The sequence below is a fragment of the Spermophilus citellus genome (assembly GCF_964194105.1).
Source record: "Spermophilus citellus genome assembly, chromosome: 17".
NCBI classification, from domain to species: domain Eukaryota; kingdom Metazoa; phylum Chordata; class Mammalia; order Rodentia; family Sciuridae; genus Spermophilus; species Spermophilus citellus.
Window position 1 is genome coordinate 50,314,811 of NC_138199.1, and position 13,317 is coordinate 50,328,127.

The 13,317-nt window shown below is 38.1% G+C and overlaps 1 protein-coding gene across 1 annotated transcript in view; it reads left to right on the forward strand.

Annotated features, from left to right (window-relative positions):
- The window catches only part of TTLL6 (tubulin tyrosine ligase like 6), a gene marked incomplete at its 5' end in the record, with an annotated part of 34,228 nt that extends 21,565 nt beyond the window's left edge, over positions 1–12,663 (forward strand). The window contains 3 exons of the mRNA XM_081272564.1: positions 8,889–9,258; positions 10,043–10,311; positions 12,552–12,663. Of these exons, the coding sequence (XP_081128690.1) occupies positions 8,889–9,258; positions 10,043–10,311 (639 nt within the window). The 3' untranslated portion in view covers positions 12,552–12,663. The remainder of the gene's footprint in view (positions 1–8,888; positions 9,259–10,042; positions 10,312–12,551) is intronic.
- Positions 12,664–13,317: the final 654 nt, after the last annotated feature.

Here is a 13,317-nt window from a genome sequence, read left to right on the forward strand (position 1 = left end):
TGTTACTATTGCTCTGTAGTATAGTTTAAGGTCTTGTATAATGATGCCACCTGCTTCATTCTTCTTGCTAAGGATTGCTTAAGCTATTCTGGGTCTCTTATTTTTCCAGATGAATTTCGTGACTGCTTTTTCTATTTCTATGAGGAATGTCATTGGGATTTTGATTGGAATTTCATTAAATCTGTATAGTGCTGTTGGTAGTGTGGTCATTTTGACAATATTAATTCTGCCTATCCCAGAACAAGGGAGATCTTTCCATCTCCTAAGGTCTTTAATTTCTTTCTTTAGTGTGTTGTAGTTTTCATTGTAGAGGTCTTGAGAAAGTATTTTATTTTTTTGAGGCTGTCATAATTGGGGTAGTTTTCCTAGTTTCTCTTTCAGAGGATTTGTCACTGAAATATAGAAATACCTTTGATTTATGGGTGTTGATTTTTATATCCTGCTACTTTGCTGAATTCAGTTATTTGTTTTAGAAGTTTTTCTGGTTGAATTTTTTTGATTTTCTAGGTATAGAATCATATTGTTGTTGGCAAATAGTGATACTTTGAGTTTTTCTTTTCCTATTCTTATCCCTTTAATTTCTTTCGTCTAATTGCTGTTGTTAGAGTTTCAAGAAGTATATTAAATAGAAGTGATGAAAGAGGACATCCCTGTCTTGTTCTAGTTTTTAGACGGAATGCTTTCAATTTTTCTCCATTTAGAATGATGTTGGCCTGGGGCTTAACATAGATAGCTTTTACAATGTTGAGATATGTTCCTGTTATCCCTAGTTTTTCTAGTATTTTGAACGTGAAGCGGTGCTTTTTCTGCATCTATTGAGATGATCATATGATTCTTTAAGTCTATTGATGTGATGAATTACATTTATTTTTTTTAATCTTTTTAATATTTATTTATTTTTTTTAGTTCTCGGTGGACACAACATTTTTGTTTGTACGTGGTGCTGAGGCTCGAACCTGGGCCGCACGCGTGCCAGGCAAGCGCACTACCGCCTGAGCCACATCCCCAGCCCAATGAATTACATTTATTGATTTTCATATGTTGAAGCAACCTTGCATCCCTGGGATGAACCCCACTTGGTCATGGTGCACTCTCTTTTTGATATGTTTTTGTATTCAGTTTGCCAGAATTTTATTGAGAATTTTTGCATCTATGTTCATTAGAGATATTGTTCTGAAGTTTTCTTTCTTTGATGTGTATTTTTCTGGTTTTGGAATCAGGGTGATATGGGCCTCATAGAATGAGTTTGAAAGTTTTCTATTTGTCTATTTCATGAAATAATTTGAGGAATATTGGTATTAGTTCTTCTTTGAAGGTCTTGTAGAACTCAGCTGTGTATCCATCTGATCCTGGGCTTTTCTTGGTTGGTAGGCTACTGATAGCATCTTTCTATTGTTTGAAATTGATCTGTTTAACTTATGTATATCATCCTGATTCAGTTTGGGCAAATCATATGACTCTAGAAATTTGTCGATGCCTTCAATATATTCTATTTTATTGAAGTACAAACTTTCATAATAATTTCTAATTATCTTATGCATTTCTGTAGTGTCCATCATGATATTTCTTTTTTCATTATGGATGTTAGTAATTTGAGTTTTCTCTCTCCCTCTCTTCGTTAGCATGGCTAATGGGTTTATCAATTTTATGTATTTTTTTCAAAGAACCAACCTTTTGTTTTGTCAACTTTTTTCGATTGTTTCTTTTGTTTCAATTTCATTGATTTCAGCTCTGATTTTAATTATTTCCTGTTTTCTACTGCTTTTGGTATTGATTTGATCTTCTTTTTCTAGGGCTTTGAGATATAATGTTTGGTCATTTATTTGTTCACTTTTTCTTCTTTGAAGGAATGAATTCCATGCAATAAACTTTTGTCTTAGTACTGCCTTCATAGTGTCTCAGAGATTTTGATATGTTGTATCAGTGTTCACATTTACCTCTAAGAATTTTTAAATCTCCTTTTTGATGTCTTTTGTAACTCATTGTTCACTTAATAGCATATTATTTAGTCTCTAATTGTTAGAATAGCTTCTATTTTTTATTTTATCATTGATTTCTAATTTCATTCCATTATGATCTGATACAATGCAGGGCAGTATCTCTACTTTTTTGTATTTGCTAAGAGTTATTTTGTGGTACAATATATGGTCTGTTTTAGAGAAGGATCCATGTATTGCTGAGAAGAAAGTGTATTCATTCATTGATGGATGAAATATTCTATATATGTCTGTTAAATATAAGTTATTTATTGTATTATTGAGTTTTATAGTTTCTTTGCTTAGCTTTAATTTAGAAGATCTATCCAGTGGTGAAAGAGGTGTGTTAAAGTCACCCAGGATTATTGTGTTGTGGTCTATTTGATTCTTGAACTTGAGAAGAGTTTGTTTGATGAACGTAATGCTCCATTGTTTGGGGCATATATATTTATAAATTTTATGTCTTGTTGATGTATGGTTTACTTAAACAGTACGAAATGTTCTTCTTTATTCCTTTTGATTAACTTTGGCTTAAATTCTACTTTATTTGATATGAGAATGGAAACCCCTGCTTGTTTCCACAGTCCATGTGAGTAGTATGTTTTTTCCCAACCTTTTACCTTCAGTCTGTGGATGTCTTTTCCTAGGAGATGAGTCTCTTGAAGGCAGCATATTGTTGTTTTTTTTTGTTTTGTTTTTGTTTTGGCACCAGGGACTGAACTCAGAGGCACTGGACTCCTGAGCCCCAGCCCCAGCCATTTTTTACATATTTTATTTAAATACAGGGTCTCACGGAGCTACTTAGCACCTTGCTTTTACTTAGCACCTCACTTTTTCGGAGGCTAGCTTTGAACTCGTGATCCTTCTGTCTCAGCCTCCCAAGCCACTGGGATTACAGGTGTGAGTCACTATGCCTGGCAGGTCTTTGTTTTAATCCAATCTACCAGTCTGTCTTTTGATTGGCACATTTAGGCCATTAACATTCAGGGTTATTATTGAGACATGATTTGTTTTCCCGGTCATTTTTGTTTACTTTTGGTATTTAACTTATTTGATTTCTCCTTTGATTGATTTTCCCTTTGGTGTAATACCTCCCTTTACTGATTTTCATTGTTGTTTTTCATTTCCTCCTCATGGAATATTTTGCTGAGGATGTTTTGTAGTGCAGGCTTTCTAGTTGAAAATTCTTTCAACTTTTGTTTATCATAGAAGGTTTTAATTTTGTCATCAAATCTAAAGCTTAATTTTGCTGGATATGAGATTCTTCGTTGGCATCCATTTTCTTTCAGAGCTTGGCATATATTGTACCAGGATCTTCTAGCTTTCAGGATATTGGTTGAAAAAATCTGCAGATATCCCAATTGGTATCACCCTATATGTAATCTGATTCGTTTCTCCTGTGGCTTTTAAAATTCTCTCCTTATTCTGTATGCTAGACATTTTCATTATAATGTGCCTTGGTGTGGATCTATTGTAATTTTGAACATTTGGTGTCCTATAAGCCTCTTGTATTTGATTTTCCAATTCATTCTTCATGTATGGAAAATTTTCTGATAGGTTTGGAACTATATGCTTTCCTCTATTCCAATAATTCTTAAATTTGGTCTTTTTATGTTATTTCATAATTCTTGAATGTTCTGCTCATGGTTTCTTACCATTTTTACTGTGTGGTCAACATTCTTTTCAAGATTTTATATTTTTGTCTTCATTGTCTGAGGTCCTGTCTTCCAAGTGATCTAATCTGTTGGTGGTGATTTTCAGTGAGGTTTTAATTTGGTTTATTGTTTCTTTCATTTAAAGGATTTCTGTTTGTTTTTTTCAGAACCTCTATCTCCTTATTGAAGTAATCTTCTGCTTGCTGTATTTGTATGTAGCTCTTTATCAAAAAGATATTTTGCTGCCTGTATTTGCTCTCTTATATAATCCTTTAATTCACAGAGAATTTAAATTATGTACATCCTGAGCTTCTTCTTTGCCATTTCTTCTGTTGTGCTGGCCATGGATTCTAATAACATTGTATCTTGGTTTGTTTGGGGCACGTTCTTCCCTTGTTTTTTCATGTTGTTCATATGTCTTCCCTTCTAGCACTGTGGATTCAAGACATTACAGTTTTTACCCTCTAGGCTTGTAGTGTCCCTGCAGGGTTCTAATATCTCTCCTTGATATTGCTTCTAAGCTCCAGCTGGTGTTCCAAGCTGGGGGTTGTCCCAACTAAAGATGGTGACTAAGATGTCCAAGAATGGAGGCAGCTGCTTTTAGCTTTGGGGTGTCGGGTTGGGTGGGGCTAGGTGGTGGCAGTAGGCGGCATGTTCAGAGATGTAGCTCTGTGGCATGCAATGTTGTGGCTGGTGGCTGTCTCCAGACCCTGTGTGTTGTCCCCAGGTGCAGGCTAGAGTGTGTAGAGGACTATGGTGGTGGTTGTAGTGTCCCGAGATGGAGGCAACTGAGGGAAGCTCCACTTTGGTAGATGGGAGTCCACATGAGAGCAGTGGCCGGAGTTCCTGTGCAGCATTGCAGCCGTGGTTCCTGCATGGGAGCAGCTGTTGGGGTTTCTCTAATAACTCACAGAGAAACAATATTCCCACTACTTGAATCCCAGGTCACAGAGTGACACAGAATGCAGCCTCCCTCTTGCCGGCCATCTTGGAACCCCTCCGGTGGTGTTTTTGTTTTGTTTTTTGTTTTTAATGTGGTGCTGGGATTGAACCCAGGGCCTCAGACATGGTAGGCAAGCACTGTACCACTGAACTACATCCCAAGGCCAAATTTTGGAAAGAAAAATATAGGGCTTAGAGTGTAGCTCAATAGTAGAGCACTTGCTTAGCATATGTGAGTCCTGAGTCTTATCCCTAGCATCACACACACACACACACACACACACACACACAGGCCTTGATTTATGGTCCAGCAATTTTTTTTAAGAGAGAGAGAGAGAGACAGAGAGAGAATTTTTTAATATTTATTTATTTATTTTTTTAGTTTTCGGTGGGCACAACATCTTTGTTGGTATGTGGTGCTGAGGATCGAACCCGGGCCGCACACATGCCAGGCGAGTGCGCTACCGCTTGAGCCACATCCCCAGCCCCAGCAATTTGTTTTAGTGAATGTTTTATGTGCACTAAAAAAAAAAAAAAAGTGTATTCTGCAGTTATTGAGTATTTAAAGGCTCTCTCTTTAGACAGATATAAGTAAGTCTTGCTTTCTGTGTAACAAGCTCTATCTTTTATTTTTATATCTTTATTTTATTTATTTATTTTTCTTATGTGGTGCTGGGGATCAAACCCAGGGCCTTGCTCATGCTGGGTGAACGCTCTACCGCTGAGCCACAACTCCAGTCCCATGCTCTACCTTTTAATTAGAATTTTAATTCCATTTTCATTTAATATCATTAATATGATTATAGTTAGGGCTGAAATTTTGTTATTGGTTTTCTATTAATTTCTTTTTTGTTTTTGTTTTTCCCCCTGCATCCTTTCTTTTCTGCCTTCTTTTGGGTTAAATTGAAATTAGATATTTATAAATCTCAACTCTAGATTGCCCTTTTAGCTATAACTTTTTGCCTTTTTTCAGTGGTTGTTCTAGGGATTTCAATAAGCATCTTTGGCTTATCAAAATGTGTATCTAATGTTGTACTTAATTTTAAATATAGAAAACTATATTTGGTTATCATACATTATAAATCACACAGTACAGTGTTAAAATTCTTGCTTTAAAAGGCTGTAATATTTAAAAGGATGTATATTTTAAAGTTATTTTTTAGCCTGCAAAATCTCTCTTTATTATTTATTATGGTGCACATTTACCTGCTGATAAAGTTTTCTATTTCTATTTATCTGAAAATGTCTTTATTTAGACTTCATTTTGAAGGATTTGTGGGGTGGGGGGAACTAGAATTGAATTCTTGGTTCATTTTTTTTCCTTTCAGCACTTGAAAGATGTTGTTTCATTATCTTCTGGTTTATTTAAACATGAGAACTCAGCTGGACCTGGTGTCAAGTTCAAGATAAGCCTGGGCAAGATCCCTGTCTCAAAATTAAAAATGAAAAGGGTTGGGGATGGGGCTGGGGTTGTGGCTCAGTGGTAGAGCGCTTGCCTAGCATGTGTGAGGCACTGGGTTTGATTCTCAGCACCACATAAAAATAAATAAAGGTCCAACAACAACTAATAATATATATTTTTTTTTAAAAAGTGGGGTGGGGATGTAGCTCAGTGGTAAAATATACCTGGGTTCAGTCCTCAGTAGCAAAAACATTAAAATAAACATAAAATGAAATGAGAAATCAACTGTATTCATAGCAATGCCTTGTATATAATATGTCATTATCTGTGAATTTTAACAATTTGTCTTTGATGTGTCTAGGCATGTTTTTTATTTGTAGCTATTCTATTTGGGATTCTTGAGCTTGTTGGTTTTGTAAGTTCAGGTATTTTACCAAATTTGAAAAGTTTATGGTTATTATTCAAATATTTTTTCTACCTTATTTTGTTTCTCTTCTCCTTTAGGAACATGTATATTTTAAAAAAGAAAATGTATATTTTAAAAAAGAACATGTATATTAAATCATATAATATTCTCTCATAGACTTCTTAGGTTCTATTTATTTTTTCTTCAGTCTTGCTTCTATTTATTTCTTCAGATTGGAGATATATATATATATATATATATATATTTCCCCTCAGTACTGAGGATTTAAACCCAAGGATACATTGAACTATACCCCCAGTCCTTTTATTTTTATTTATTTATTTATTTATTTATTTATTTATTTATTTATTTTATTGTTGGTTGTTCAAAACATTACATAGTTCTTAATATACCATATTTCACAGATTGATTCAAGTGGGTAGTCCTTTTAAATTTTAGATAGGGTCTCCCTAAATTGCCCAAGCTGGTCTTGAATTTGTGATTCTCCTGCTCCAGCCTACCAAGTAACTGAGATTACAGATGTGCACCACCACTCTAAATTATTTTTTTAATTGGAACATTATAATTATACATAATACAAATAATTTTTATAGTTTTGGTTTCTATGCTTGTATTCACAAAATTTTTTTTAAATTCTCATGCATATGTTCCTTTAACTCCTTGACAATATTTATCATGCCTCCTTTCAAGTCTTTATATATTAATGAACCACCGAATTTGGGTCATTTCAGAGTCAATTTCTATTAACTACTTTTTCTCTTGAGTGTGAGTTATATTTTTCTGTTTCTCTGCATTTCTGGCAGTTTCATTTGGATGCTGGACATTATAAATTATATGTGATGCTGTGACTCATTGTAGAGTCTCTGGATTCTATTTGTTCCTCTAAAGAGTGATTTTTATTTGGATAGTACATTAATCCCAATTCTGAATCTACTGTGATCAGCAGCAACTGAAATCTCTTTGATTAGTTCAGTCTCCAGTGCTGCTTATTTGTTGAGTCCCCTGGAGGCCTTTCCTCTTCATCACCCGCCCCCCTGCTTTTGGTATGTGTAGTTTATTAGGCAGTCATATTGCACATGAAAGATTTCCCCTTTTCACAATTTACCCCATTCCTCTGGCTTCTCTATATTGTAAGGCTGTGGCTTTCTGTTGTCCAAGCCATGTGGATTAAGGGTGTCCCTGGACAAAAGGCTGCAAAGCTGCAAATAAGTGCAGTTCTTTTCCCCCCAAGAATAATTTCCAACCATCCATTTCATCATATCAGTTTTCCAAAGTTAGGACATGGAGGTTGCCTTCAGTTCTGTCCCACTACAAATAACACTAAAGTGAATATCCTTCTGTTTTAAAAATTCTGATAAAAATATATAACATAAAATTTACTACTTTAAGCCAGATACAGTGGTGTATGCTTATAATTCAGCTCCTTGGGAGACAGAAGCAGGAGGATCAAAAGTTTGAGGCCAGTCTTAGCAACTTAGTGAGACCCTGTCTTAAAATACAACAAAATAAGAGCTGGTGTTATACCTCAGTGATAAAATTCCCCTGGGTTCAATCCCTAGCATGCCCTAAACAAAACAAAACAAAATAACCATTTTAAGCACTATAAATGTATAATTCCATGACATTAAGGTTAGTCATTAATTTGTGCAGCTGTCACTACTGTCCATTTCTAGAACTTTTTCATCACCCTAAACAGAAATTCTGTCCCCAGTAAATATAGCTCTCCATGCTTTCCTTCCCCCCAGCTCCTGATAACCTCTACTTTATTATTCTGTCTCCACGAATATGACTACTCTAGCTACCTTACATAAGTGGAATCATATGATATCTGTACTTTTATGTCTAAATTATTTCACTTTCCATGATATTTTCAAGGTTCATTGAGATTGTGGCATACATCAGAATTCTCTTTAAGACTGAATAAGATTTTATTCTATGTATATGTTTTATTTATGCACTCACCTGTTGTTGGTAGACATTTTAACTGTTTCCACCTTTTGGTGGAAAATGCTGTTGGGAACATTGGTGCACATAATTTTTAAAAATATTTATTTAGTTGTAGATGAATATACAATATCTTTATTTATTTTTATGTGGTGTTGAGGATTGAACCCAGTGCCTCACACATACAAGGCAAACACTTTACCACTGAGCTATAGCCTCAGCCCCATTGTGTACATAATTTTTAAAGAGCTATCTATTAACTTATTTAGTGTATAAGCCTAGCAGCAATCTCTAGTATTTACAATTTCTCATGTTTAAAGACCTCTACAGGAAGCTGTATATTTTCCCCATCATCTTATCTTTTGCCCTAGTGTTTAACCAATTGTGGCTAGGAAACTCTTCTAACCTAAATCTTTCTTGTTGAGGCTGAATCCCGCTCTTAATTTACTATTTTAACCATTACTGTTTGTTTCATTCAAGAATAGCAGAAGAAGGAGGCCTTTGCTTTCTACAATTCCAATTTAGACTGTTTTCTCTTTCAGCCCTTAACCTCAGTAGAAACTACCCCTGAATCTACCACCTGGGACTCAACCTCTCCAGAGTTGCTACCAAGCCTGACACTGACCACCAGCTCTGAATGCAGCAGCCCAGAAATTGTCAGGATAGTATCCTTTAAATATAAGCAGCAGCAGATTCCCCAGAAGCTCATCCAGGAGAACATATCAAAACCTTCTGTGCCTACAAAATCCTGGAGCTTCTCGCACAATTTGAACCCAAGCTGGGCTTTGCTAAAGAATGACACGAAGGAGAAGCATCTGGTGTCAGAGCTATTGGCAAAGCTTCGGTTAAGAGGGAAGCTCTCCTTGTTCCCAGCTTACTGCAGCCCGAAGCAGGTGCTGAGTGACATGTCACGTGAGTGCCAATGTATGCAGGGGTATGTCAGGAGCTTATGCATGTTAATCAGCTTTCCTTTACTATAACAAAATACCTGAAATCACTGACTTATAAAGAGAAAAGTTTTATTTTTAAAGGTTTCAGTCCATGATCGGGGGACACATTGCTTTTAGACCTCTGGGTATGGGCATTGGATGACAATCGTGGGGGGCATGTGGTGGAGCAAAACTGGTCACCTTGTGGCTAGAATGCAAAAAGAGGAAGAAGAAGGGGTTAAAATTGTACAGTTCCCTTCAAGGGCATGCTCTCAGTGACTAAGGTTCTTCCACTAGTCCCTACCTCCTATAGACTCTACCACCTCCCAATAGCACCCCGGGGACCAAGCCTTTAACACATGGGCCTTTGGGGGATGCTCAACATCCAAACTGTAGCCTTAGGGGAGAGAGAAACAAACGGAACCAAGTCTAATTTTTGGGGATCCCCAGCCATGAGGAAGGGTTCTTAGACTCTGCCCTCAGGGAAATCCATCTGTTGGTACTCTTAGGGAATCTCTTGCCTAAGAAGACAAAGGATAGAATAGAATGTTGAGTCTGAGGACCCTCTTTGACACTTCCTGATTCTTGTTCAGATGAGTTTGTACCAATTATAGGGAAGAGGAACAATTTGGAGGAGAGGAGCAACAAGTGACTCTGGTTCAGTCAGTTTGGGGCCACAAGACCCTAGTTGGAGGTGCATTTTTGCCAGGAATTAGTGCCAAATCCAGCAGCACAGACTGATGATGCCAATGACTTTGCCTTTCCAGAAAAATCCTTCCTACCAAGGAAGGGCTTCTCCTTTAGCCACAGCCCTGGTGAGAAGACGCAGATGGATGTGCCCTCCCTCCTCCTCCTGCAGAACCCTCACAGCTCTGACTATTCTCTGAAGGACCTTCTGGTGGTTGCCACTCCAGCCCGACTGGATCCAAGGCCTTGCAGGAGCCATACAGGTGCTATGAGGAACCCCCATATACAGGAGCAAGAAGCATACAGCCACTGCCTGATCTCTGGCCCAAAAGGATGTGAAAGGAACTAGGTGGGCTATTCATATTTCCAGAATATGTTGGTATCTTAGCAGGTATATTCTCACTCTTTCTGAAATGTTGAGTAGGTAGGAGGGCAGATGGATTGATACAGACATACAGGCAAATAAACCATCAAGACTTGCCTCTGTCAAAATGTGAGCCCCTTGTGTCGTGTATTTCTGTTAAGACTGAACTGTCCTCACCACAAAGTGCACTTTGCTTTGCCTTTCACTTATGGCTAACATTGAGAAAGTCATAAACTCAGGTCCCAGAAAGAGAAAGAATCAGACTGACTTTGAGGAGTTGATTATCACATCCTTCGAGAGCTGTGCCAGTCTGGCTCCAGCCTACATCACTTGCTCTAAAAGCTAACCTTGTAATGGCAGGAGACAGAAAAACAGGCCCATGGAACCAGCTTGATTCCATTGTGTAAAAAGACTGAGAAGGTAGTAAGAGGTTCCTTGTCAGAACTTTAGGGATTCTGAAGGCAGGTCCTATATACACAGGAGAACTCTACTAAATAGTGTTGCCTGGAGAAGAGGGATGTGCTGCTTTTGGCTGTCTATAGAAGAAGGCCATGCATTTGAGTCACCTCCCTCTGTAGCCTAAACCACAATGTCACCAAACACGGACTTGGCCCCCTGGTGACCAGTAGCTCACACTGCAGGGGGAGCCTGTGAATAAATAGTAGCCCACAGGCATCACCTTCAGTATTTGTAAAATTGCATAACACTGGGCCTACCTCGAAATTCTGAATATGTAGGTCCTGAGTAATAGGCCCAGGAATCTGTATTTGAATGAAGCTCCTCTGATAATCCTTTTACCATGCCAAAAGAACTGGGTCTGTTCTTTTCCAAACATCCCACAGGACCAGAATCATGTGGGGAACTTTGTTATACCTAGAGTTTCCAAGACAGACCCCTGAAAATTCTGACCAGAGGTCTGGAACGTGACCCTAGGGATTTGTCCTTTGAACAGGTATTTTGGGTTTGCATTGATTTATAAATGGATCAGGATGAAGCTTGAGAAAGGGGCTTTTGCATAGTAAATGATGATTGAATGAAAGAAGGAAAGGGCGGTAGAGAGTCCATGTGGTGGATTAGGGGTTTTCTTGAGTGTAGTAATAATAGGCCTTCCATGTAACAAGTTTACATACCATAGCTCAGGAATCCTCTGTTCAGTGCTGTGAGGTTGACAAAGCAGCAGTTGTTACCTGATTCCCAATTTGCAGATGAAGAAAATCAAGGTTGAGAATATTATATGATTTGCCCAACCTCATGTGAGTGACAGACTCTGAACAAATCACCCAGTGTTTCCTCCTCTTTATCACCCTGCCACAAACTTAAAGTCTGTCCTTCCTGAAAAATTCTTCCATTGTTCTGCCAAAGTCACTATAATCTCATTATCCTTCCTTTGGATGTACTTTTACAATGGGTTGGTCACTGAGCCCCAGGGTGCAGATCTTTACAAGAGTTGAACTCTAGAGCTTAAATAACCAATTTTGTAAGATTTTGAGGATAACTAAGTCTTGGTAGAGAGGGTAGCTTCAATGATGGTGGTGGTGACAATGATGATGATGATGATATTGTGTTGCTACTGCTGCTGAGCCTGGCATGGATTGAACCAAGACACACTTACTTTTGGTGTCCTAAAAGATTTGCACAATTACCTCAGTCCTCAAGGCATTGTTATTCCCTTTTTTTTTCAAATAAGGGAAAGCAAAACTTAGAGAGGTTAAGTAATTTATCCAAGGGCACATAGCTTCTTCTTTTTTTTTTATTGAACCCAGGAGTGCTTAACCATGGAGCCACATCCCCAGCCCTTTTTATTTTTATTTTATTCTTTTTATTTTGAGACAGGGTCTTGCTAAGTTATTTAGAGTCTTTGCTCAGTTGCTGAGGCTGGCTTTGAACTTGCAACCCTCCCATCTCAGCCTCCCAAGTTGCTAGGATTCCAAGTGTGCACTGCTGTGCCCTGCTGCACACAGTTTCTTTAACTACTATCCCATACTGTCTCCAGCCAGCCATCTTGGCTGCTCTTAAATGACCCATATCAAATATATGAGTTGGTAAGGCTGAAGGAAGATGAATGTTATACAGGTAAAAGGAATGTCTGGTGATTGTGGATGTGAATCATCTAAGCACCTCCTGACCCACTAGGTAGGAATGGTGATGATGAGTTAATTAATTTTAACATTATGGAGGCCATTATAAAAGAAAATCTAAGAGACATCTTCTTTTTTTTCTTCCAGAATCAGATTGGATCTCTCTACCATTTTTTTTTCCTTTCTCACCTCTTACTACCAGGAAATTATTTGTCCTTCCCACAATGTATATAATGTCACAGAACTAACCCAAAGTTTCATTTCCTCATATAGAAATCCTGGTCTGATAAATACCTCCCATTAGCACCACCAAGGCCAATACCCTTGTATTTTGTGACCTCCCAAAATACAGGACCATGACTTCTAGATGTCATTGGTGCTGCCCCAGTTCACATCCCAATTGCCTCAGCAGTGGCACTCCTCTGCATTCTCATCTAGAACACTCCCCCAAGCAGAGCAACTTGGGGGATGAGTGTTTTAGAGGGCTCATGATCTCCAGGAGTCCAAAGCCCTCAGTCCTCCAACAGGCCTGTGCCAGTTGGTCTTCATCTCTAAAGATAAAAATCAGGAATAGGACTGAACATGATGGATAATTCCTGAGTGGCAGAACTGGAGCAGCTGCTACCGGTGAAAGATCAGACCTCCTCCCACTCCAGCCAGCCCAAATCCCCACCACCTCAGTGCCCAGACATCATCTTGCTACTTCCCGTTCCAACCCAGCTCAATCTTGATGGCAAAGACAGAGGTGAGGTGAAAGTGCCCGTAGATGTTTCTTCCACTGACTTGCAGAAATTATATGCCTTCCCCTCATGTATACATTAATAAAATAAATTGTTGTGTTCAATGCCGGCACAAAGAGACTGATCCAGAGAGAGGATGGGAATGGGAAGTGGGAAGATAGTTCTTCTGATCA